This window comes from Ambystoma mexicanum, chromosome 13 (genome assembly GCF_040938575.1).
Source record: "Ambystoma mexicanum isolate Mex_15411 chromosome 13, UKY_AmexF1_1, whole genome shotgun sequence".
Classification (NCBI taxonomy): Eukaryota; Metazoa; Chordata; class Amphibia; order Caudata; family Ambystomatidae; genus Ambystoma; species Ambystoma mexicanum.
Window position 1 is genome coordinate 739,373,472 of NC_090938.1, and position 27,529 is coordinate 739,401,000.

The following is a 27,529-nucleotide window of genomic DNA, read 5'->3' on the forward strand; positions in this document are numbered from 1 at the left end:
GGGGTGTACAAGATGTGAAAAATCAGGTATGAATCTGCGGTAAAAATGCGCAAATCCTAGCATACTCTGTACCCCTTTCATTGAGGTAGGTGAGGGCCACTTGAGGATTGCATCCACCCTTCGTGAATCCATTCAAACTCCATTTGTGATCAGGATAAATCCAAGGAATTCGACTTCCGAAGTATGAAAAACGCACTTTTCCAATTTTGCATATAATTTATGCTGACATAGTTTTTCTAATACAGCACGAACATGTTTCACATGGTCTTGTTCAGATGAAGAGTATACCAAGATGTCGTCTATGTATACAACAACACAGATGTCTATGGGTTTGCGAAGGACATCGTTCATAAAATACTAGAAAGCTGCCGGTGTGTTGCAAAGCCCGAAAGGCATCACCTGGTATTCGAACAATCCGTATTTGGTACGGAAGGCAGTCTTCCATTCGTCGCCCTTTTTTACACATACCAGATGATGCGCCCCTCGAAGGTCCAATTTCGTGTAGATACAAGCATCTTTCACTTGGTCCAGTAGTTCTGGGATCAGGGGCAACGGGTATCGGTTTTTTACCGTTATTTGATTTAATGCGCGATAGCCAATACAAGTCCTGAGGTCCCCTTCCTTTTTAGGAACGAAGAATAAAGGCGATGCCGCCGGAGACTTGGACGGGCGAATGAAGCCATTAGCTAGGTATTGATCCAAATATTGCGGTAATTGAAGATTTTCGGATTCTGTGAGGGCGTAGATTCTACTGCATGGGACTTGAGCGCCAGGTAGGAGATCGATCTGGCAATCGTATGATCTGTGGGGTATTAACGTGTTTGCTTGGTCTTTTTGGAAAACATCCTGAAATTCCTGGTATTCCTGGGGTAGCTGAGTTGTCGGATTCGTGACCGTAGCCAGTTTTTTGATCAAAGTTCCTTCAGGGTAACAAGTGTGTGCACAATCCGAGAAGGTCACTCTCTTCTCTCGCCAGTCAATACAAGGATTATGAGTTTCCAACCATGGCATCCCCAGAATTCTTTGGAACTGTGGGGCCTTGATTAAGTCAAACAACAATGTTCTCTCGATGCCCATCTTGACTCAACGGTGTCCTCTCCATAGCTGAATGAGTTACTGGACCGGAAGCTATTTCGGTCCCATCGACAGTGGTGATCACATCAGTTGTGTTTTTTTCGCAAAGAGACCGGTTCATCCTTGTAGCCAATTCTTGATCCATATAGATTCCTATGGCTCTGCTATCAATGTATGCTCCCACTGCGTGCATACGAGATGGCTGTTGATGATCTATAAGGACCATTGGTATGATTAGGTGCGAGGTCTGAGTGTCCTTCTTTATGCTCAGCAAGCGGACCTCTACGCTTGTCGGCGTGGTCGTTTCCCGGCTCTGATTCCATGTTGCTTTTGTCGGCGACTCCTACTACTTTCTTAGGTGGTTTCGCTGGGCAATCCTGTAAAAATGCCTGAGGTTCCACAATACAAACACAATTGTAACTGTCGCCTTCTGTCCCTTAGTCAAAGGTCCTTTAACCCCCCCAATTTGCATGGGTTCTGGTACATCAGTTCCTTTGGGGGTGACGTTGTCCTTAGGTCTTACCAATACTCGAATCTAGCCCGATCAGCCTTTCGATTCTGAAGTCTGTGATCTAACTGAACAACCAGGTCAATGTATTCAGCACATTCTTGAGGTGGGTTCACTACTTATGCTAAAGCGTCTTTTAGTTCACCTCGTAGCCCACGATGAAATAGCGTAATCCGCTTGACTTCTGGCCATCCGGTTTCTACCACCAACCTATTGAAAGTTGCGATGTAGGTCAGCAAATCCTGGTTACCCTGACAAAAGTTTGTTATCCAAAGCTTGGCCTTGAGAATGTCGGGCAAAGAGTTTTTCCAAGCTTAGTTGAAAACCCTGAAAATCCCGAAGAAGAGGGTCATCCTGGTTGACTAGTGGAATACACCAATCGGCTGCACTGCCGCTGAGATACGATAGTACAAAGGCTACCTTTGCTTGATCATTCGGAAAGGCTCCAGGTCTACATAAAAAGTGCAGGCGGCACTGGTTCATAAACACGGCGAACCTTTTAGGGTCCCCCGCAAAGCGTTCTGGTGGTGCTAAAGGGACTGTCCCTGGTAAAATCTCTTGTACTGAATTAATTGATTGAGCTTGGGCAGGAGCTCCCCCAAGTCCAGGTAAAGGTGTGTGTCCTGCTTGAGCTTGAAGTAATTGTCTGGCGAGATCATCCGTACATTCTTTTGCCACAATCAGTTCTCTCCAGAGAGCATTAGTCTATTCACGGGCAGAATGCACTTCAGCCCTAAGTTCCGCCAGTTGTTGGGCTAATTGGTCAGTCTCTGAGGTCTACATGACGCCCGAGTGGAGATTTGTAGTAAGTCTTCGCGTTCTGTCACGCTCACCTGGATTCTACGGGGGCGCCGAACGAAGCTGGACTGCTGCGGTCTCCACCAGTGTGACTCTTAGTGAAGTGATGATCGACTGCACTTGCCCACTCAGTTTCGTCTGCCTGGCCCGCAAGAGGATTTTCCTAGAAGCAGTAAAGGGAATTAGCCACCAGTGTTAGAGGGGTTAACACTATCTTCCCGAACACTTCTAGTATTCCCCTTCGTAAAGTCTCACCTTATAGTTGGGAAGGATGAACTCTCCATCCTGCGTTTGGAGTGCCGGGGTGCGTAGAACTTCAGTTACTTCACTGATCCGAAGGTATTTGGCAGAGTTCCAGACAAATAATGACTCTGAGGTAAGTTGCGTGCAAACCAAATGTATAGTTCTTTTAGAGTTCAAATGTCTGTTTATTCACTCCTGCTCCTTTCATACCTTTCCCCATGGAGCGTGGTCCGAGGAGCGAGTTCGCCTCGATGGATGAAGGTAGCACCTTGGTAAGAGTCAGTTTGCACCAAGCACTGTTTAGCAAGTGATATTGTCCCAAGTGCGATTAACCAATAGTTCTCTATCTTCGTTGCAGGTGCGGCGCCTTTGCGAAAATGTTGAGCGTAGAATGGTGACCAGCGCTGCCTCGAGCGGTAATATGCCAAGTAAGTATCTTGCGGTAAGTAAGTGAATGCCTTTGGCGGAACCCCGCTCACCTTTTGTTTGTTCTCGTTTTTTCAGATGCTGATGTTGAGAGCGGCGATTCAACGGGCACCGCGCTGGGTCGTGAAGATGCTCCAATGATAGGTGAGTATGGCGCGGCACTGCAGCTGACAATGCGACGCGGTTGTTTTAAACGTTTTTTTCCCTTTCTCACAGGTACGGCTGCTCCAGGAGAAGATGATGACCAAATGGGAATCTTACTGTTCTAACCTTCTCTTCTTCTTTCCTTTTCTCTAGGATCGGCTCTGGATACAAATGGGTGTAGCTGTAGACTGAATACTGGACTGCAGACACGGTGAGTGTTACACTGCTGAGATGCAGAATAACGCGAAGCGTGTGCTGCTAGCATCAAAAAAGTAGTTGCCAGGTAAAGAGTAGTACCACACCCAAGTAGTAAAATAGTTCCTAAAGGAAAGTAGTCCCTTCATGGCCTCATGATGGCCTGTATGTGAGTTCTTTGCAGGATGACCTGCACAATTTAAAGATGGCAATATGAGCCTGGTGCCTATGGCGCCAGGACTGAACCCATATAGACCCTAGACGGGGTTTTGGGAATTCCTGGGTCTTCATGAATGTCTGTTCCCTGGATAGATGGACCTGTTCCGGATGTCTGGGGGCAGGCATCGTGACACCGATTTAGAAAGAGGCTGTTGCAGTAGTCCAGCCTGGAGGGAACCAGAGCTCTGGATACAGTTTTAATGAGGAGCAGCCTGCTCCGCCCTCACCTCCCCTTCCCCCCCTGTCGTTGACCCTTGGCCATTGCTTGTCGGGCAGTAGAATGTTAGTTTCAACGAAGGTGACTGCTTCTTCCGGAAATGAAATGTAAAAAAGTAGGTTTTACTTTTCCATTGCCTGTGCAGTCTGGCCGGAAACAGCATTGCTTAGGGTATCATATGTTTTCTCAGCATCTTCTGCACACCCGTGAATGTTCGCCTTTCCTGCTGAACTGCCAGGGTGTAGTTGGAGGGGGGGAATATGCGGATCACACCGGATACTTTCTTCAGTTCTTGTTTGTCCCTAGCAGCCCTTAACACCAGGTCCCTGTCCCTGTAGTTCATGAGCCTGGCTATTATCTGTCTTGGATAGGCGCCTGGCTTGGGCCCCGCAGCTAGTGATCTATGTGCACGCTCAAACGCGAACATCGCTGATCATTCTGCGTCTCCCAGCAGATCTTTTTACAGTTATTTCTATCTGACCCTTTAGTGCATCCTCGGGTATCCCTACAATGCATATGTTGTTGTGGCGTGATCTCGCCTCAAAGTCTTCGCGCTTTAGTGTAACTGTATCCGAATATTTGGCCATGTTGGTCACAGTAGTCTGTAGTGTCTCTAGTGTATTCTCTGCTGTGCTGATCCTTGTCTCTGTCTGTGATGCGCTGCGTGGCTTTCTCCAGCTGGTTTCGAATTGTCGTGACGTTAATATTAATGCCATCGTGTTTATCATTGATTGAGGTGAAGCCTTGTTGCATTGATGTAAAGACACTCTGTGGGTCCATCACAGCTGATGCTGTCGGCTATGGGGGTGGCTCTGAGTAGCCTGAGCCACCATCTCCCGTGGTGTTCTCTTTGGGGGTCGGTTTGGTGAACCTATCCATTGCCCCAATTTTTTGGGTTGTAGCGCCTTTTAGGCATTGTGCAGAACACTAGGTGTGTGTTCCATGCGTTGTCACTATGTCGCAGTTTCATAGAGAACAGTTGGGTATCTTTCTCTGGTATCGTTCTTTCAGCATGAGCTGGATTCGGGACAAGGACAGCTTGTATGGATGTGCACTGTCCGATTTGTCTTTGTGAGCTGGGCCACCTTTCAGCTGCCCTATTTCTTTATGTGCAGGGCCATTCTTTGTTCACCCCTGTTGTTTCCCCAGCCTGTCCTGCTGTCTGTGCGAAGTTGGGCTGGTTCATAATGCTGTGCGTTTCCTTGTGGTTAGCCCTACAAATGTAACTAGGGCGCAGCTGCGAGTGTCTCACACGTGGCTAGTTATAGAACATGCACCCCTGCTCACACCCGTTCCATTTGCGATGTCTGTTAGCTTACTAGTGTTCGCCGTAAGATGTCACCCGCCCAGGAGGTTCTGTTGCGCTCGCATATGGTAGCTCTAAAGTTTGTATCTGAAGGTGAGTGCCCTCAGGGGACTGGAGGGGAGAAGTGGTATTATGCGTTGCGCACACTTCGGGTTACATTGTTTTCCTCCTCAACACGTGGGCCTGCAAAGCCTTGTACTGTTCCTGGTCCGCCCTTGCGACCCTGCGTGTTACGGTCCACACCCGTGCTGGGTGCTATATATGCGATGCACCGCTGGTGTTTCAAATATGGTTATGCCGTAACCAGGCATGCGTCTCATTTATGGGGAGAGTTGCTGGTTTTGCGTTTGCGTCCACACACATGGGCGTGGGTTGTTCACCCCCTGCCCCCTCTTCGTCCAGGCTTACCGTTTCCTCAGCGTCCGTTAGTGCTGCGGGTGCTGTGCTTCTGAGGAGGGATCGGTGAGAGATGTTTTGCCCCATCTGCCTTGTGTCCGCGGGGTCTACCGAACCTGAGGTGGACAGCCCCTGTCACGTTCGGCATGGGTCCAGCCGTTGCGGAGCAGGTCTTACTATAATTTTATGACTCCGCTGCCATCCACGGTTACCTTCCGCAGCTCAGGTGACCGGAGCGGTCCCGTTGCCTTCTCAGCTTGGTTCCTGCCACAGTCTAATGTGTCGCCTAGTTGCTGGATGAAGGGCACCGGCCTGTTTCTCCTGGGATCCGCCCAGGTGATCACACAGCTCCCCAGCAGGAGGAGTCTACCATGGCACGGTGTGTCTTGCTCAGGAGGCCTTCCATGGCACGTGCCAAAACACGGTCATAACTTTGGTTTCGCCAGGCTGATCTTCGGGATTTTTGAGACAAGAGTGCACAGGACCCTCCATATGCCTTCTTCTGTAATTTGAAAAGAAACCGGATGGTATTCATCTAGCTTTATGCCCCGGACCCAGGCATGCCACCAGAGCTCACACATGAGGCTGCTTCCAGCTACGTGTGCAACAGCGCCCGCCCAATGGCGTCCTTGTTGACAAATGCCTGAAGATTGCTATGGTACATCCAAATTTCAAAAGCAAAGTGTGCACCCAGTGATGGTTGCCTGAACTTGGAGAAGGCACCAATTATTGCCTACATCTCACACTCCATCACAGAATAGTTCCTCTCATGAGTGGTAAGTATGTATGTATGTATGTGTGTATTTCTTTTATACAGTGCTGGCCACACCCAGATCTTGGCGGGCTTTACAAAGTTCAAAGGTAGGAGGTGAAAAAGAATGTGCAATTTTTCAGACAATGCTTTGAAAATCAGGATAGCAGAGGAGGAGGCCTGACTGGATTAGGGGTGGTGGGGGGTGGGGGAACGGGTTTTTGTGTGTTCTTCTTTGTTTGGTTTTGGAGGAAGTTGGTGATTGAAGGGGCAGCATAGATGGTGGGGCTGGGAGGGAGTTCAAGGGTCTCGATGCCCTTTTGGTGAATGCCTGTGTTTGTGTGCAGGTTGGCTGTGTTGGTGATTTTGTTTGGCTTTTCAGGTGTTTATGTGGGTGCTGGGCCTAGGGTTGTTATGAACATAGGATTGCATTTGAAGGTGGTTGGGCTGTTCCTTGAAAGCAATTCTCTGTTACAGGGAGTCAGTAGAACTGGGGTGATGAGTGATTGGGTAGGTGGAGGATGAGTCTTGCTGCTGCATTTCCTATGGATTGCAGGGAGGTGAATGTTGTTCGGCAGGGCTAGGGGGGGGGGGCGTCCAATGACAGTTGCATATCCATAGTTGGAGGGGTCTCTGATCTTACACGTATCTATGGGTTGCATGTTTTTGGTTATGGCAACTATGGTCTTTGATGGCTAGGTTGTGTTGATGTGCACACTTCTGTTCTTAACTTGTGAAGAGGGTTATGTGTGGGTTGTTTAATGAGTTCATTGATGCAGGGGTTGAGGTCTGTGATATGTCTGGAGGGGGACAGACGAGGAGGTGTTTTAATTCTGGATGGGTTCAGTTTTAGGAAGTGGGTGGCCATGGAGTACGGACCGCTTTTGAGGTTGAGGAGAGAGTAGATCATGTTGGATATGTGTGCTTCTTCTGCATACTGGTGAAACTGGGTGTTAAGGCTACTTCGAGTTTGCCCGAGGGTTTCAACGTATCGCTTGAACAGAAGGGGAGATGGTACAAGATCCTTGGAGCATCCTCCATTTGCCTGCGGTGCGATCATTTTGGGGTCAGGTGACCTGGAGGTGAGGTGTGTCCGTCAGTGAGGAAGGAGGGAAACCGGTTGAGAACAGTGACGCAGTGTTTCATCCTGTGGGATAGGATGTTTAGGGGGATGGTGTTGTCAGGGGTGTTGCAAGTTGCAGAGAAGTCGAGCAGGCCCAGAAAGGTTTTGTATTTGTTTAATATTTGTATCGCGCGCCAAACCCTGAGGTAACTGGGCGCTTGAGAAACTTAGTAGTTACATACAGAGAGTGCAGGTACATTACAATCAAGTGCAATATAAACCATACTGGACCCTGGTTACATGTGAGTCAGGACAGAGATTGTACTGGTATAGACTAGTATGACAGATACAGGATTAACAAAAACATTATTCGGCAATACTAGATTTACATGGTGGAGGCATCTTAATGGGGAGGCTTGTTGCTCGGCCAATTTTTTATATTGGCTTTAAAGGTGAGGAAGGAGGGTTATTGTCTGGGGGAGACGGGGATGGAATTTGTTTCGCAGCTTGTACTGGGAAGCTAGTTCCTCTAGCTGTTTTTTTAGATTGAATCTCGGCACCATCAGGTTGTGAGAATGAGATGATCTGGTAATGCGTGTAGGTTGGTGTTTGCAGAATTTGACCGCCAGGTATTTCGGGGTTGCGTTTGTGAGTGATGGCTAGTGTGCGTAGTGTGATTCTATCCCGGATGGGTAGCCAGTTGGCGTTCTGTCTATGTGGCAGGATCTGGGGAGGCTGAGGGCTGCTCTCAGAGTTATTCTGAAGTACCTGGAGTTTATTTAGGCTGTTTTCAGAAGAGCCCAGGAGGAGAGTGTTGCAGTAGTCGAGTTTAGATAGAGCAAGTGCTCTAGCCAACGTTGGGCAACTGCTTATGGACAGGTAAGCTTTACAGCTATGGATCAATTTGTTGGTATAGGCCGTGGATGATGCCACGCTGTTTACCTGTTTTTTGAACGAAAGAGTTGAGTCAAGTTAGACCCCCTCCCACCCCTCCAGCGTTTTTATTTCTTTGGATACATTGATAATGTTGCCGTCAATGACGAAAGATGAGTAACTGGAGTTGAGTTTATTCAGGCGTGTCTGGGTACTCACAATCATCAAGTGTCTTGTCATTGAGACAGAGACTGTTGGTAGCCATCCAGGCCTGGATCTCAAGGTAGATGGTGTTTAGTAGTTTGGAGTTGTGGTCGTAGCAACCAGTGAGGGGGGGGGATGAGGACTTGAGTGTCATCTGCATAGTTAGTGTAGATGACACCCAAGTTATCCAGGCGGTCCAAGAGTAGCTTCGTAAATATCTTGTAGAGGGAGGGAGGGCGGGCGACACACAGGTACCTTGTGGGACGCCGCAGAGTATCGGTGTAGAGTCAGCAGAGGCTGACGGGGAGAAGACTCTGGTGATTCTGTTAGATAGGAAGGTTTTAACCCAATCGGATGCATTAGTGGAGAATGCTGCTGCTGTGTTAAGGTGTTTGGTAAGGATTTGATGGTCGACGAGGTCGAAGGCAGCGGATAAGTCTAGGAGGATTGCTAACTTACCATTGTCTTTTGCCTCGTCCATTTGCACCTTAGATCGAAGAGGGCTGTCTCAGTTCCATGTCTGGGTCTGAAACCTACTGCCTAAGTCCAAGGAGTTCATTCTCCTCTAGTGCTTCTGTATTTGCAGATGGGCCACCTGATCCAGAATTTTTAGAAGGAATGGGACGGTGGTGCTAGGCCTGTAATTGGTGGGGACATTAGGGTTGAGGGTTTTGTAGGGGCATGACCCATGCTTCCTTAAGGTTGTTGGGTACTTGATTGGTGGCAAATGAGGTGTTAATTAGCGCAGGCAAGGTCTTTGGCGCCTTCTTTAATGATGGTAGCAGGGCAGATGTCGCCTTGGCAGTGAGATGGTTTCAACCTTTTTATGTCCTCAACTTCCTTTGGGGTGACTTGAGAGAAGCTGAAAGGAGTGCACGAATGAAGGGTTTTCTTTGGGTCAGAGGCCTGTTGGGTTCTGCTGGTGAGGCTTGCCTTTTTAGCGCTGATCTTATTTTGGAGCAGGGTGATTTTATCTGTGAGTGCTTGCTGAATTGTATAATCTGGAGATCTCGTACCCTCCCTCCGCTATGTCATATATTGTTTCGATGGCACTATCGGGTTCCTCAGTCTTATTTCAGACCATGTCTCTTTGACCCGCTGTGCAATTCGATTATATGTGATATATTGTCCTGCCTGTAGCCCAGTTTCTTCCACCAGGGTCCCAAATTTTATTACTCCCTCTTGCCATAGGGCTCCTATTGTCGATATCCCCACTGGTTCCCATCTCCTCCCATCAGCGCCACTAACGGCACCTGTGGGGAACACGGGGTTTGGTTCTCCATTGCCTCACATGCTTTCCGCCATATTTTCCAGCAAAATATCATCATATCTGAACGCTATTTCAGTTGTGATGTATGGAGCGATATTTCCTTCAGGAAGTACGGGCGCTTTCTTCTCTCAGCAGATTTAATTCTGAGATATGGTCTTCCGACAGCCACCTCGCTACATATCGCAGTTGACTAGCCAGGTAGTAGACCTCATAATTAGGTAATTTAATGCCCCCTCCATCATACATATTTTGCAGCTTCCATAGGGCAATTCTGTTCCTAGTTCGTGCCATAAAAATTCCCTGCATATACTCTGTAGTTTGGTAAAGAACTTCTTTGGTATCAGGTATGGTATGCTCCCAAAGAAATGTAGTAGTCTCGGTAGTACCACCATCTTCAACAGTGCCCCTCTCCCCATCATTGCCACGGGGAGCATGGCCCAGAACCCATTCTGCATCTTTGATGCAGTCTTGTGTGGGAGGTGCAGGGGATTCAAGTTCTTTGAGGATACTGAAGAGTTCCTTGGAACTAGATTTGGCATTCTGTATTCTGGAATTCTAGGTTTCTTTTTTTGCTAGGAGGATGGCTGCTTTGTAGGCGGTGGATGCTGACATAAATGCAGTTTTGTTGATGATGGATGGGGATTTGCGCCAGGTAGATTCAGCTGACCTCTTTGTATTTCTGAGACTTTTTAGTTCAGGAGTGAACCATTTGTTGAGGTGAGCCAGGGGTTTGGCTTTCCTGAGTTTAAGAGGGGCTGCAAGAACATGAGCAGATTGAGAATATTATTGTATATAGGTCTCCCAGGTTGGGCGGGTCCATGTCGCTGAAATTAGCTTCATTAAGGATGTTGCCAATGAGTAGCTGGAGGCTGTCTATGAAAATGTTACAACAATTTCTGGATAAAGGGGGAGGTGCTAAGGTGGTTTTGGTTGGCGAGGGTCCGGGGGATGGAGAATAGGATGAGATGATGGTCTGACCAGGCTACAGGTTCATTTTGCATAATGGATATAGAGCAGTTCAGGTCAGAGACCCAGTCCAGCGTTCTACCTTTGGAATGGGTGGGTGTTGTGATTCTGTGTATGAAGCCTAAGTTGGAATGTCCACAGCTAGAGCTTAATGATCGTTAGGGTCTGAGAGGCCAAGGTTCATGTCTCCTAGGAGTATGGTTCGGGATACGAGTTTGGTATGAGTAGAAAGGAGGTTCAGGATGTCCTCAAAGGTGTGAGAAGGGCCGGGGGGCCGGTATATAAGATGCAGGAGAGTGGCTTGGGAAAGAGAGAGGGTTAGTTTTACCGATAGGAGTTCTGCAGAAGGGAAGCTGGCGAGAGTACTCGCTCTGAGGGCTAGGTGGGTTTTGGCGATGAATGCCACTCCTCCGCCCTTTGCTGGTCGTTCTGTCTGCCCTAATGATGGTGTAGCCTTCAGGTAGTGCAAGGGAGAGTACAGCTCCTGCTGCTTGGTGAAGCCAGGTTTCTGTGACTGCCAGGAAGTCTAGGCTGTTGGCAACAATGAGATCAGCGATCTCAGAAGCATGGGCCACAAGGGGGCAAGCATTAATAAGGGCTCCTTTTGATGTTGGAGGGTTGTGGAGCGGTGTTGGGGTAGATTCATGGTCCCATTCGTGGAGGGGGGGGTTATTTTAGGTAAAGTGGTAGTACAGTTTTGGGAGGTAGGTTGAGGATTTTTGGGCTGGTCGGTGGCTTTATGGTTGAGGAACGGAGAGCCTAGTCTTTGGTTCCTGGAGTGGACTGCGAGTGGGAGAAGTGGTGTTGGTGGTGTGGTGAAACGATGTAGCCATTCGATAGGGCTTGGTGGCTCACTGGTAGCAGTGTTTTAAAGGTAATGAACAAGTTGGTTTGAGGTCGAATGCGGGTGGGAGCGGTGGCAGGGAGTATGATGGGGTGGCCGAGTGAACTAGGGGAAGGAGTGAGGCCAGGGCCAACGTGGCTCTGTGGAAAGAGGACATGGTGATATGTTGGGGCTGGATAGGTTTGGTTTCGGAATAGACCTAGGACAGAGTATCGGTGGGCTGCCTCGAGGTGACACAATGGGCAGGTTGATAACACTATTCTGGTTCAGGAGTTAACACATATTGAAGGAGTTGTAAGCAGTAAGCAGGTTCGAGAATTCCCCAGATGGGTAGGTTGCTTATAGTAGGCTGGTTCAAAATTGGCACAATGGGTGAGGTACATGCTGTGGGGCCTTTCCACAAGTCAGCACAAGGGGTAGATATAATAATAGTAGTAGGTTGTTACTGTATTTGCAAAATAAATGGAATACAAGCAGTAGGCTGGAACAAAATTAGCTTGATTGGCTAGAGCAGTGCAATAGTGCTGTTACCATGGGCTGTTGCTCTTTTAGCTGGCAACCCGAATAGCGACAATGGCAATAGCATTCAGGGGTCATAGGCAATGAGAAATACTGTCCGGTTTCTGCAAAAGGCAATTTCAGGATTAGGGCCATGATGGATTAGGGTGTTGAAATCAGCAAGCGACAAGTCTAATAATATGGTGGGTGGATCAGGCTAGCACAGTGGGGTAACACGCACATGTAGGTGGACCTGACAGTGAAAATATTGTCTGTTCCTTGTTGGTGATGATGTGAAGAATTGCAGGCTCATCTCAGTGCTGTGGCAGCAACTAGATTGGGATGGGTTGAGCAGGTTGTTTGGTGAGGAGTTCTATTGGAGTTGGCTTGTTGCAAAATGTTTCTGTATTCTGGCTAGGGATGGCAAGATTATGATGAGACAGTACTGTTTGGGGGCCTGGGGTGGGTTTGAAGGATGGTTGCTTCAGAAGGTTTGAGCTTTGTCCTGTTTGAGTGCAGGGTACATGGTACCATGAGAAACGGTAGTTGATGTTGACGCAGAGTGGTGATGCAGTTGGATGTGGCTTGAGCTAGGTGTGCGTGGTCCGGGATGGAAGGTTTCGTTTTTATTGAGGGTTTCTTGGTTGATGGGGTGGAATGTGTCTCATGCTTGATGGTTTAGCACTGGGGGGTGGACAAGGGTTTGTGGAGGGAAGTGACTGTCTGATGATGTTTTCTTATAGGTGAAATAGTCCATGAGGGAGTTGCAGACTCTGGTGGATGGGGTCAGGCATGGGGTGGAAGGTGGCTTTTAGAGGGAATTGAGGTTTAAAAATTGCTGTGGGTGGTTTTTGGCACTGCATATTGACACTGGAGTTAAAAGAAAAAGTGTGTGTGTGATGTCTCGGTCAATCAATCTTGTATATTGAGTGGCAAGTTTTGAGGTGTTTCCTGGTGAAGGGGCATGGGTTATATGCCTAGGGGTGTCTGGCTTGCCGTTTGATGTGAGAATGGACCTGTTGAATCATGGCTTGTGTTGATGGTTGAAGGACATCGTTTTTATGAGGGGTTGGGGTGGGGGGGATTACTTAGTCAACTGATAGGAGCTACACTAAATGTTTGTTAAAATCGTCATGGTGGACCTGCAATAAAATGGCTCCAATAGCCTTAACGGTGACCTAATGCCGATCTCTGACATTGTCCAAAGGCCTGGAAGGGACTCTGCAGTCCAGTAAGGCTGGCCCCCCAGAGCAGTATAGCTAGACCCATCTACTTGGAGGCGGTGGGAGCTGCAGAAAGCCCCTGCCCCATCAAAGATTCCACTCGGAAGGTATCGAACAACTATTCCAAGTATAAATACGTGTTTGGAAGAAGGACCGTGCCAAGGCAATGCTTGTGGTGCAGGTGCTCTGAGGGCAACTTGAGATTGTGGGGTTAATTATGTGCAGGCCTCGGAGGACAAGCACTGATGACTTGCCAACCAATGGGCAGGTTCTGATGGGTGCCTGCGGAGACAGTGATCTGTGAAATGCTGCTACGGAGTCCTGCTAGTAAGCGATGGAAGTTGCAGACGCCTAGGAAGACCATACTGGCATTAAGTGCCGAACCATAAATGGTAAAGCACAGAGTGGGGCGACTGGTGGAGAATGGGAGGCGCAGGAAGCAAATGCAAGACCTCTACCAGATGTAACGGATGAGCCTTTTGCAACCTGAGTTTTGGACCTGCAGCAGTTGCGGAAAATAAGACTATTAAGACGGTAAAACATTCCAAAGGTCCTACAGAAAGAGCATCAAGACACAAAAGGCAGAGCTCTTACGTTTCCAATCCCATGTGTGGGAGAACCATCCTGTCTTTTATTTATTTTTTTGAAATTCTGGGTCTTGTAATTTTCATATCCAAATCCTAGACTTCCAAGGGGGCGGGGGGGCGGAGGGGGAGGGGAACCGGATGATTTTCTCGGGCATCGAATTGGAGAAACCTGAGCACACTAAGAAAGGCAATGAGGGCATGGTCTGTAAAGTGCAAGATGATGCAGTCGCGAAAGGTAGAAGTCGTCCCGGAGCCAGAAGAGTAAAAACGAGGGCAGCCAGACACCCCGGCTAAGTGTCGCTAACTCAGGGCAGGCAGACAACCTTTGAGTTCTACACCACCCAGTCAGGCTAATCAAGGTAGGGATCCTGAGGAAGTTGAAGGGTCTTAGGAGCTGGATCTGTTGAAAGACATTGAGGGACTCCGGCTGCATGCCAGTGGGATGGCACTGTAGCCCTTATTTGGGGGGGAAGGGCAGTTTATCTCTTGAATGACCTTGGTCACTGTAGCCCCAGACCAGTTAGGCCTGGGCCAGGCACCATCCTCCTGGCTGGATTGCAAATAGCAATTTGTGCTCTATATCCTTGGTTTGGACCTGCTGGTCTTACTGTGGTAACAGTTGCGGCAAGCGAATAAACTTTGGAGGTCAACGAAACTGAGTAGTGATGCAGCTAGAGCTAAGGGGATTTTTAAAAGCCTACAAGGTGACTGTTTGAGGCCAAGAAATTGTTTCTACATAAGGAGATTGAGCAGGCGGGGAATCGAGCGAGGGCGGTATTTGCTGTGGTATCCATATTTGGGAACCCAGTCTGCACTTGCCATTAGCACCTCACAGGACCAAGTAAAGACATTGACCAGCTTTTGTAAGGAAAAGATTGAGGCCATCTAGAAGAGCATTGCTAGTTTGAAGGATCAGAATTAATGGGGGTGGGGGGGGATCATATGGCTAATTGGGTGGAGGAGGTTGGGAAAGAGGGTTTCCGCTTCCAGTGCGTGAATGAGGAACTGATTCATTCCTTGATGCTCCAATTGAAGTCAACGAATGATCTGGCCTTTGCTATACCGGCATGTACTGCTAAGCGCTTGGCGGCTAATGTCGCACCTTTTTAAACGTTTGTTAACAAGTAGTCATTGTTGGAGGGTCAGGTCCCAAGGGATCCAAAAAGGGCACTGGTGAAATCTGTGTTTAAATAAAAATAAAAAAATAAAATAAATAAATAACCTCGATCCAGTAGATTTTGGAGAAGGTGGTGTGTGCCAATTTCAGGCATTTGTGGACAGAGACTGCTGGATGAATTTCAGTCTGGTTTCCGACCTAAACATGGGATGGAGACAGCGTTGTTAGCGGTGCATGATGATCTGCTGGAGGCCGTGGACAGTGGGGGTCTAGGGTCTACAGTACTTTGGTGCTGGAATTGTCTGCAGCCTTCGATACAGTGGATCACCAGACCTCTGACCATGCTACAATGTATCAGAAAAGTAGGGTAAGCATCTGAACAAGTGGTCAGATGGTTTGGATCCTTTTTGAAGGACAGGACCCAACGGGTGGTCCTGGGGGTAGGGGGGCTTTACCTCAGACTTTTATTTTTTTGTATTTGGACTGTGGTGTCCCACAGGGTTCATCCCTATCCCAGTTGATTTTCAACTTGTACATTTGTCCTGCTCTCAGGAGGAGGAGGCATGGTTTGAGGGTTCACTCCTATTGCAATGACCCCCAAATTTATATTGAGACAGAAAATATCGAGGACACCTTTGAGAAAATCAGTCCGTGTTTGGCTGATATCAACAGATGGATGTCATGAGGTCAACTCCAGCTGAATGCAGCCAAGACCGAGATGGTATTGTTTAGCCCAAAGGGGAAAATTATAGAGGAGAGACAGATACCACCCCCTCTGATTTTGGGTGAGGAACTCTAGTATGACAAGAAAATTAAAAATCTTGGTTGTATATGGCAAGAAAACCTGGGCATCGAAGCACAGGTAGGGGCCAAGGTTAAGGCAGTATATAGTGCAGTGTGGATGTTGAGGAATGTCCTACCCATTTATCCCTGTAGAAGATCATGCAGTGGTTTTGGGGGCAATGACCAACACGCACCTTGATTACTGCAACAGCTTGATGGCAGGGATTCCAGCAAAGCAAGTTGTTAGATTACAAAAGGCCCAGAATGCAGCAATCCTGCTGATTGGACACCTGAGGAAGAGGGATTGTGTATCCGCTCTGCGCAGATCCCTCCATTGGTTAATGTTAGAGGACCATATTAAATTCAAAGTGGCCTGTGTGATGTACAAATGTCTCAATGGGTTGGCCCCAGATTATCTTACTGCTAGCGTGGTCCAGTACCATGCGAGTAGAGATCTACGCTCTGGAGATAAATTACTGCTCCGTGTACCACGCTCCAAATTGGTCTCCAGTGGGGACAGGAGATTTGGAGGGTTTGGTCCCAAATTGTGGCACCAGCTTCCATTGGAAATCAGAACAGTGCAGTCCCTTGGACTGTTTAGAAAGAGGCTGAAAACCTTTTTTTGCTCAGGTAAGTAGTCTTAATTACAGATCGCGCATATTTATATACTGCAAATCCCTGTTTGATAGTTGACATCTACGCCTGAATACAGTTGAGTCTGTCTGGACCGCGTAATACATTTCCAAAAAATAAATCTAAAATCCCTATATAGGTTAATTATGGCAAGGAAGGTGCAAGTAGCTATATACCCATGAGATTGAGGTAATGAGGAGCTGGCCGCTATATCCCTTGGATGGTGAGATTAAGTGAAAAAACCGCTGGGCGCAGTACCCATCGGACTGTATTCAGAATGGAGACCAGTCCATCTGTTGTAGAACTCTGGCGTTTTATGATTTGGCTGTGCACCAAGTCCTGCTTCCTCCTTCGAGACGTGGAATGGGAATCTCAGTAGTAGTTCTAGCCCAGTTGGACAGCACATGTCTTGAGCAATGGCATTGTGCTGGGGGAGAGCAGGTCTGAGGACTTGCGGAATTGACTGTATGGAGTCTTATCCAGTTAGTTATTTATTGACTCTTTTCCCTGCTGGTTAGGTTTGATTTGACCCTCAAGTTTTAACCTGTTTTCCAAAATTGGGGCCAAACAGGCACTGACTTCGGGTCCCCTGGCAGAAAGAAATGGAGCGTATTGGACTCCTGAATGGGTATAAGTGCTATGCTACTTTAATGTAGTGGCTGCAAAATGTGAATCCCCATACACACATTTCAAATGAATATTAATGAGCTAACCTGGAACCCAGCAGGTTTGCAGGCCTGGAGTTTGACACACTTATTCTGTAGAACTTCTGCAAAGGAGGGTTGGCTGGGGCAGGCTGGGGCAATAGTTCCACCTCTGGGCGGGTTAGATTCAGGGCAGGGTTTTGGAAGGACCTTCTACTAAAAGAAATTTGGCAAAGTAGAAACTTAATTGGTGGGTAACTGTAGTCTCACGCTAAACTGTTGCCCTCTTGTCAACACCACAAAGTTCCCAGAAGCCCATCGGCGCTTCTGGTCAACGATGGGATCTACTTCAAGATTGTAACCATCACGCACCGCTGCCTCTCCAACAACGCCCCTTTCTACCTGGGAACAAAAATCTCGACACACAACAAGGCCACAATGCACGGCTTCCAAACATTACCTCGTCCTCCCCCAGATTAAATCCCAAAAGTGTGGGGGGCGGACTAGCTTCCCAGTCCATGCCCCTGCACTCTGGAAGGAGCTTCCCGGCCACCTCTGTGATGAACCATCCTACAGCTGCTTCAGCAAGAAGCTCAAAAGCCACCTCTTCAACTAAGACTCTCCTGCTGCTCCTCCCCTTGTGTCCGCTCCCCGTTCTTCCTCTTCTATCATATCTGATTGTAACAAGCGCCTATATGCCCTCGGGCTTGGTGTGCTCATATAAATGCCTAAAATAAACGCTCCAAGTACCTGTGACACACGTTTTTCAGGCCGCTCTTGACTGATTCCCCGGTCATATCTTTGTTCCCTCCCGATCTCCTAGCGACACACCATAGGTGTCCACAAATGTTTTTCAAAGCTCTTACCTAGGAAGCAAACATGTCTGATGTGGTGGTAGTTGCTGAGAATGTGTCCTACAGTTTGAGCTGGTGTTCATAGACTGGGAAGTATTTTTGAATGTATCAGATTGCAAGAAGCGTGGGCTGCTACCCCTTTTCTTCATGGTGACCATACACCTTCTTAGTTCCTTCCACTTGTACAAATTATAGAGGAAAGTGGTGGCTTGCTAGAGTGGATTTCAGTAAAACGTCCAGTGACTGCCTGCCAGCTTCATGCCATTTTCATTGTGTGCTGTTTCTGACGCTGCAGGGATTGAAAAAAATTGGATAAGCAGAAGCTAGAAGCAGGTTTGAGTATCGGGCATCACCCCGTCAGCAGGAGCGTCTTCTGAGGAAGGAGGAGCTAGTACACTGCGTGCTGCAAATCCAACTGCCACATGGGATGTAAATTAGAACTTGTGGCCATCATATATGATCCATTATACATTAAATACCTTTTTAGATGTCTCCTAATTATTCTTTATACATATTCCCACCAAGACAGACCTAATGCGACATGGGTATATTTTTAGAGCCCATGGAGTTAAAAGTCGCTCCTGGTAGCTATTGTTGGCCAGCTAACTAGGCTGGTTACCAGTCATTTGGTCGAATAAATGGTCGAATGACCATTTGATCGATGTAAAATGGTTGGAAAAAAAAGGTTGTTTTTTAAATTTATTTTTTAATTTATTCATTGGGGGGTTCCCCCCACAAACCCCCCTTTTTCTTTATTAAAAAATATTTTTTAAGCAACCAAACTAAAAAAAAAAATATATAAATAAATAAATTCGACCTTTTTTTTCCGACCATATTGATTCGATCAAATGGTCATCCGACCATTTATTTTCGACCAAATGACCGGACACCAACTAGGCTTTCCTGCCTACAAGCAGGAGCTAAATGGCTTCCAGGAATTTTAAACCCTGTGATGTATTCCTTGTGGTTATCAAATTCTACACCAGTATCGGCTTGGGTGGCTGCTCAGCTTGCACCATGTTCTTTGTCCCGAGTGGGTAAGAAGGAGGATCTGCCGATGTTGCAGGGGGGTGATAAGAATGTGATTTCGGGTCCCTTTAATTGTCCTAACTTGAAGGGCATGGCGATGATGATGGGGGGGGGGGGGGGGAGATATCCCGCCCGCAGATGCCCTAAGGGGACCAACCATGAGCTGCATGTGGTCAGAAGGTGGGAGAATACATGATGGAGTGGGTGTTGGGAAGTCTGGCTGTGTGAGCTATAAATGGCTGAGCTTGACAGGACTCTTGTTCCACCTATTGTACTTATCGGGCAGCTCATGGTATGAGTACTGTGGATTTATCTGTGTTGCCACGTGGACTAGGGCGGGGATCGAAAGGTCTTGCACGGGGCGGAATGGGACCATGAGCCCCCACCCCTCTTTGTTTCTTTTGTTTTTTTAGTTACTGCTCAGATGTTGCCCTGATATCTATGTCATGGTGTTGAGGGACATGGGAAATACTGCCTTCCCACGGGCCGTAGGATTCCTGTTTTGTGATATTATGGCATATATATATATATATATCATCCTCTGGGTAGCAACGCGCTCTGTATTATTGCAGCTGTGCAGAAGATCCTTGTGAATGTCTGGGATTTGTTGACCATGCATCCCAATGGCAGGAAAGTTGGATTACCCAGAGAAAGCAACAGCAAACTGTTGTGGTTCAGTGAGTAATGTAGAACCTCTTGTAGTCACTAAGTACACCTAGTTAAATAGATTATGTACGTGCTTTGCAGTCAACAAAATTGTTGGATTTCAGGAAATTATGAATAGAAGTAAATTGGGTTCTTCAATTTCGAATGAGTCCAAAAGTTGTAGGAAATGTGTATTGTCTTTGACACTTTTGGACTCATTTGAAATTGAAGAACCCAATTTACTTCTATTCACAATGGATGTGAATACCCTCTATGCATCCATTCCCCATAATGAGGGCATAGATGCATGGGAATGGTTCCTACTTGAACATGATGACATTGTCATTCACAAGGTTTTTGCAATTGAATTGATCAACATCATACTAGAAAATAACTATTTCAGGTTCAATGGACAATACTATCTCCCGATAGCCGGTATCTCCATGGGTTCCTCAGTGGCACCCTCATATGCGAACATCTTTATGTATAATTTTGAACATACTCATGTCTTGGATAAATAAGATCAAATGTTGGAAAAGATACATTGATGACATTTTTGGCATCTGGGCAGTAACGGAGCAGGAACTTCTTCACTTCTTTGACTACCTAAACGGATGCAATGAGAGAATCTCATTCACCATAGAGATTGGCAAACCGACAATACATTTTATAGATGTTAACATTGTGCTGACTGGAACTACTTTCAAAACCGACATAAAGAGAAACCAACAGATGTTAACAGTGTTTTGCACTTCAGAAGTTTTCACCCGAACACTTAAAAGAAAATCTCCCATATAGTCAGCTCTTTAAGACTCAAGCAAATCACCTCTGATTCCGCCAGTTTACAACAAGAATATGAGGATATGAAAGTAAGATTTGCCGAGAGAGGCTTTTCACAAGCCATACTCAATAAGGCCATTGTAAGACCAGAAGCACTCAAACAGGAAGAACTGTTGAGAGGGAACAAACGAAAATAGAACAGGAGCTTGGTTCACTCACTCAGATACTGAAGTTAGGGTTTTCAAATTAAGCGGATCATACATAAGAACTGAGATCTCATCAGGTCTGATCCCAATCTCAATATTCAGTTCCCTGAACCACCAATGTTGGCCTATAAACAGGGCATAAATCCGAGAGATAGACTCATCAGAGCCGAAAAACCTAAATGGGTACAAAGCACCCTAAATAAACCTATATTTGGCACTTTTGCTTGTCTCAATTACCAGCGTTGTTCCAGCATCATTAAGGGCGACTACATCCGGCATCCTACGGGGGGGGGGGGAACTCCCTTAAAGATTATGCAACTTGCGACATTAGAAATGTAATCTATGCGCTACGCTGTCCATGTGGAAAATACTATGAGGAAGACCAAGAGAAGGGCCAAAGAGAAATAGACCGACCACAAGTCGAGCATCGGCACAGCTAACATCAAATCACCGGTCTTCAGATACTTCAAAGACAATCGTCATAACTAAAATGCATCATTCTCGAAGTCATCCACCCCCTTTCTAGAAGTGGGGATTTGTCTGATGCTTGTGAATCTGCTTAGAATCACATGCTGTGCATATAGTCCCACATCTAGTGGAAATAGCAGAGTATCGCGTCTTTCTTTCGGAAGACCGAAAGGGACGTCGACATAGGCGTGACTGTAACACTATCTCTAACGTGACGTGCAGTGTACCCAAAATCCCTCGCATGTCGAGGTCCCACCAGATTGTTTTTTTCTGCCAACCTAGTTGGTCGCTTATGCGGCACTCGTAAGAGTTTATATTGCTAAAGTTTATTTCCACGGCCTACGGTTGTCTAGTCTGACTGCTTTGTGGGTTTCCTGCGGCCAACGACATCTGTATCTGCTCGACGACTGTCGACCACGTGGCCTCTGCCCTCCAGCCAGGTCCTTACAGTAGGGAGAGTGGGGCCCTGGGTTTTATTCCTCTCTGAGAATGTATTTCCTTCACCCCTCTGAGAATGTATTTCCTTCACCCCTCTCTATCTCTTCTTGGTTTGGCTGCCACTACCCTCTGCTATGGAGAGGACTCCCTTTACATTTTGCCTGTCGTGTAACAGCAAGTTTCTTTGGAAGGACACCCATCGCCAATGCAATCGGTTTCTTCCTCGTGACCACGACGAGCGCTCATGCAAAGCCTGTAAGCTCTTTCGACCGAAAATGTTGAGACAGGCGGACTAAACGGTGGGTGGCCTACACTACGCAGGCCGAAGGTCTTTTCCCCTGTTGGTGCCATCGCCTCGGACGACAAGGAAACTGTTGGCAGCCATGGCTCCGATTTGGAAGCCATCAACCTCTCAGCAGACCCTGTGTGCTCCCAGATCCCCGGCCACAATGCAGGCCACCGGCACTGCTATGGGGGGAAAATCACATCCCGGCAACAAGGGCAGCCAAGCACCATGTATACACAAACGCACACAACCCCGAAGGCCACTTCGACTGAGTTGTCGAAGTGCTCAACGCCCACAGGACCTTTGCAGTTTCAGCGGCACCTGCCGAACCTCACGCCCTGCACGCAACCGCATTCGCGGCATGCGACTGGGCATCCTCCTGGAATGGGCGTTCCCGCCATCCAAGGGCGCCGAAGGAACCGGGGGAGTCGCCGACCGCAACTGCACCTTCAGGTGCATCAGAACCCTCTATACAGCTGCTGAAAACTTGTGAAAGCCTTTCTGAGATCATTTCGGCGGCCAAGGAGTATAAGGCCACCCCCTCTCATCAAGGGGACTAGTCTGAAGCCCCCCCCCCCCTTGCCCCTCTAAGGCCTTAGTAGGAAAGTTTCCAACTTTTGAGGAACCCTTCCCTCCTCCTGACCATTCAGCTTCTTCTCGATGGACTAGGGAAAGGTTTGAGAATACACGGACACAAATTCCCAGTTCGGTCACTTTTCAGACCGTTATATTATACCCAAGAGACCTAGGGAAGTGGACTCTTGCCCCATCCACTCCAAATTGCAGAGACTCCCCACCTCTACACAGGGACACCAAGAAGACACATTGCAGGTCTCGGGTGATTCAAACCAGGAGGAGTCTTATGAAAAGGTTACCCCTTTTGATCAGGACTCAGCTGATCAGGATTCAGACTGGGACCAGCCAGAGGATCAGGGTCCTTGGCTTACACCGATGCATACTGTCGACCCAGACGCCATCTGTCTTGATTCCCCCCCCCCCCCCCTCTTGCCGTGCTGCCCCTTCACAAAGAGAGTCGTCGCCTGTGGATGACCAGTGTTATTCAATTCCATTTTAAAAAGAGTAGCTGACCATTTTAAAATTACAACGCGTAAAGTCGCTCCAGACTCGTACTTTGTGGAGGATATCCTCAAGGAGAAGAGTCGAACTAGCCCAGCTATCCATTTACTGAATTCTAGAAAGAAGCGCCAGGCCCCTTCTTTGCTTTCCCCGCCTCTCACACGGTCTTTTAACCCATGGGTGGGGAAATAATTTCGCCCTCAGACCCCCTCTACATCAGAGGTCATGCCACACTCGACTCCTTAGTCATTACGACCACTTGGAAAATGCCGGGGGTACCTCTATTCTCAGCAGAATCCCCTCCGTTGAATGAAAGTCAGCGTTCCAGAAGGAAATACAATTTCAATACCAAACGAAAAATGTATTCCAAAGAAAATATTTCCAGTTTTGCGATGTTTTGATGACTGGCATGAAGTGAGAAATTTGTGAGCAAATTCGGAATGTGAGAAATAAATAATGCTTTTAGAGAAAATACACAGGTTTTGTTAAAGAAAATAAACTGGCTATTTAAAAATGAAATGTAGTGTGACTAGTGCGTTGCTCTTGAAATTGAAGACTATACTGGCTTGAGGGTGGAGCAAGTAGATTCCTTGTGCCCCAGTTGTAACCTGTTATTTCCCTCCCACCTCTAGGCTTATAACCAGTGCACCTGGCCCCCAGGCCCAGCTCCGCTCAGTCGATGTCTCTACAGCTCATTTCCCCTGCCCCGGTTGCCCGTTCCGCCACTGGCACAGACCATGGACCGCTACCTCCACGCCCTTGAGCCCATGGTGAGCCCAGAGGAGCTGGAGCAGACTCGCAACATGGTGGAAGAGTTCTGCAGCCGAGGCGGGGTCGGCGAGGCCTTGCAGGCTAAGCTGGAGAAGCGGGCTTCTAAAATGGAGAACTGGGTGAGAGACCGGAAGAGTCTGTGGTGGGAAGGAAGGGACTGTGTGTACATCATACTATATAGATTAGTGTTGTGGTAGGGGGATTTGAGGGGGGGGTGTGCATTGTAGTGTGGAAATCCTATCGGTGCGTTTTTGGATTGGGGGTATTGTCTGAGAGGGTGTACAAGGATCTTTGCGAGATTTGAGGGTGCAGCGTTCAGTGTACAGGGGAGTGCATGGTGATTTGGAGAGATGTAGCTCACAGGAGTGTGCTTATCTGGGCAGTTGCTTTCATAAAATTGTTTTCTAAACTATGCGCTAATTAGAGTATTATCTTAGGGTGGACAGTTTCTTGGCACTAGAGCTGCAGTGCTGGTACAAGGGTCCCGATTACAATGAATCCGTGCAATGAAAAGTGCAACCATTTTGGTTTTTACAGTTTGTGTGATGGCAAAAGCACAATGGGCATATGAGGCTTCTGGCGTGGTTCTTGTGCCTTGACCCTCTGGTGTGTGTGTGGGGCTTGACCCTTTGACAGTGTCCTCTTGTCTTCTAGCTAACTGAGTGGTGGCAGCAGTCCGAGTATTTGGAGAGCCGGCTGCCACTGGCTGTGCACTCCAGCCCAGCCGTAGTGCTGCCCAAACAAGACTTCAACACCTGGCGGGGACAGCTACGGTATGTATGCACGTGGAGCGGGACAGCAAAAGACTGAGTTAGACTTCCTAAATTCTCTACATCTCCTCTTCAAAGGCTCCTCGCACATGTCACCCCTTCTGTCAGAATCACTTTTTTCGTTCCCATTCACGTGTCCAATCATGTTTAAGCCTGAAACCACTTTTCACCTTCACCCCCTGCCCACGCCCCCATCACCATGAGTCCCTCCAGTCCTTCAGAAACTCCCTAAAAACACCCCTTTCATGAATGCTGTTCACTACTCCTACCTTTCCTAATGTTTTATGAAGGCTTCCTCATGCCTGCCCTACAAATTCCTTATCTGTATTGACTTCACTGATTTCCTTCTCTGCAAAGTTTAAATCTTCTGTATTCCCCTGTTAGTTTCTCATGTCTTCCCACCTTTCCAGAGAGACTCATTTTTTCCACTCCCTCCAACCCCCACCTCCACTGCAACTCCCTACATTTTTGGCCGCTCTACCACTTGCCGACACTACTTGTTGGCTGTTCACCTTCAAGATGATTATAGGAAGAACGCTCTAGCTGATGAGGTAGTCTCAGCTAGACTGCTCGACTCTGCGATCCCTCAAATTGCTGGCACAGGCTGTATGAATTCCATTTACTTTCCTGTGCTTTTAAGGTCTTCAAGTGTGTTTGCCATGTTCTACTGCCCACTGCAAATTGTTTTTTAAATTGTGCTACTGTTCTCTTTTTGTATTTATTTTTTCTTGTGTTTACACTCAAGAAAAATTTAAATGTGTGGTTGATCAAGTTAGGACTTTTGATTTAATTAGATTGATGGCTCGGCATCAATCACAACCAGACACTGTGGAGCAGAAAAAATGAGAAACTAGTTAATTAGAAATTCAGGAGTACTATACGAGCATTCCATTTTTGAAATCGGAGTTGTAAAAAAATACTCCTAAGCTGCTGCTGGTAAGGCTTGATTAGGCAACGCTGTCTATTTCAGTAGCAGACTGTTCAGGGCTCATACGTAGGCCCGTTGGCCCAGGATTACCAAGCGAGCTGGAGATTCAACTATGGTCATTCAGTTCACTTAACATAGACTGTGGCGGTGATGTGATCGAACTCATGGACATGTGCTGCTAAGCGAGCTGCACAGTGGAAGTCTGCATTGAGCAGAGCCAGCAGGGAGGCTGCTTGAATGGTGTTGTCTGCATCAAGCCAGGAGATGGCTTGTGTTTGAACAACTCACTTAGTCATTGGTAAGAGATGGCTTTTCCCCTTTACAAGACAATCTGATGCAAAGACACTCTGATGCAAATGTTAGACTTGTTGCAGTTGGAAATGCAGGTCTAGAAGGCAAGATCGGATTTGCAAGTGAAACCTAAGCAGCGTGCTCAAGAAGCTAGGGCTGGGGAGGATTCAGCTGATGAAGGTGAGAATAAATAATTGGCAACAATTCACTTTTTCGAGAATTTGTCTGTGAGAATATTGTGGCAACCGTTCTTCATCGGCACTAACACACCACCTTACATGGAGAAGTCCTTTGCAGGCCCCAACCTTGCATATAATATGTAACATGGGTTTATGATCGATCCCTGGAGCATCCCGACAAGCGGAGGTGACTCCTCTAGATTACAAGATGCACAGTTCAGGAGAAGTCCTGCCCCGTAGTCCATCATGCCAAAAGCCTCTGACTTGCAGAAGCACTTCCTCACCACCTTCCCCCATGACCGCAGCAACTACCTGACCTTTTGCTGTCACTCCAAGGGATATTGCCTCCTTGATCATTGGGACACTGCTGTGACCGGTAAAACATCTGCCATCCGGCCATTGTGGTAACGTTTCACTGCGCTCGTGGCATTCAGCATTCTTGTCAAATTCCTTTTTTGCCTCCTTGCCACAAATATACCTCCCACCCCCTTATAATTTCGTTTTTACTTTAGATCCCGGGAGAAGGTCCAAAGCTTTAATGCATGGCGTAGTCTCATTCAGTCCAAATCTGCACTGATGTGTAACTGGAGGAAGTCATAGCTTATGAACGGCAGGTATCGCTTGCCTGTGTGGGAGATCAAGCACCCTTGTGATCATAGTTATCATAAATGTTATTTTCATTAGTTTTGGAATGATACAAGGACAGTCTATGAAGGAAGCAGAATTTGGGTCAAAGTCCCTTTTTAAAAGGTCTCTGTTATCGTCCCCCATTTGTTCTCCAAGAATCTTTATCTGAGCAAAGGGTTCAATACATGTCTTCATTTTGTAACTTGACCCACAATTGTCATTTTAGTGCTTTTCCCCAGGAGTACTATACCATCTACTAGGAGGCACATCTACAGCGTTGTCCTTTTAAAGGTCCCCATCTTGAGCAGTGTGTTCCACTCTGGTGAACTTGCACGGTGCATGCTGTCCAGTTCCACAACTTTTTTTTCCTGGATGTCTAACCTGAAATAATGTGCACATTTGTGAAGGACACATCCTCAAAAGTATCAACGCAGACTAGAGGCTGTCAAGAAGAGGAATGCCAGGATAACACAAGATTTTGCTTAAAGCCTTCCAAAGTGATCACCTAAACTGTGCAGTCTAAAGAAGGGCGAGATGATCGGCCTTTTTGCTGTGTTATTTCATGTGACCATGTAGAGCATATTCCATGGTGTAAAGTCATACTGAACCAAAGGCCCGGAAACCTAGCGAGTTAATGTGCATTAGTTACCGTGGAATGGTCCACATTTTCTTTAGTTGTTTAAAAGAATAACGTTGGTGTTGCAGATCCACAAAGGTGCAGAGTGCATGGCAACATCCCTAACACATGGGCATATAAATGAAATGTGAAATTGATCATGGCTTCAACCATAACGATATGAGGGCACGAGTTCTGATGTACCACTGATAGTTTATGATCCGAGTCTCAAGGGGGCAATGCCTGGCCGACTCTAAGAAGTCTCTAGAAAGGTCCCTCTTCTGGTGACGTTCACACAATGGTGGGGCCCGTGTGTCGGTGTGATGGAACGACCTCTTCTGATCTGCGTCAGCCTTCAGCAACAGTTGAATGCTGAGGTTGTTGAGCCTTCTGATGCAGGCAGATCGAGCTAACGTTGTTCTATGCTGGGGAGTCCTCCCTCAGATTCTTGCTAAATTGATAGGGTCCCTGAAGTGACATTTGGAGGCATGGAATATCTTCGTAATTGACAATAAAAACAAATTGTTTTCATTCATTCAAACGCAAAGGCTTGTTTTAATTGGTTGTGTGATTTATGATTTC

The 27,529-nt window shown here is 47.3% G+C and overlaps 1 protein-coding gene across 2 annotated transcripts in view; it reads left to right on the plus strand.

The window, feature by feature from the left end:
* Window positions 1–27,529, plus strand: part of LOC138521870 (carnitine O-acetyltransferase-like) — a 136,186-nt gene that overhangs the window by 41,984 nt on the left and 66,673 nt on the right. For both annotated transcript variants that reach the window (XM_069635021.1, XM_069635022.1), the window contains exons 2-3: window positions 23,398–23,655; window positions 24,191–24,309. In XM_069635021.1, the coding sequence (XP_069491122.1) occupies window positions 23,398–23,655; window positions 24,191–24,309 (377 nt within the window). The remainder of the gene's footprint in view (window positions 1–23,397; window positions 23,656–24,190; window positions 24,310–27,529) is intronic.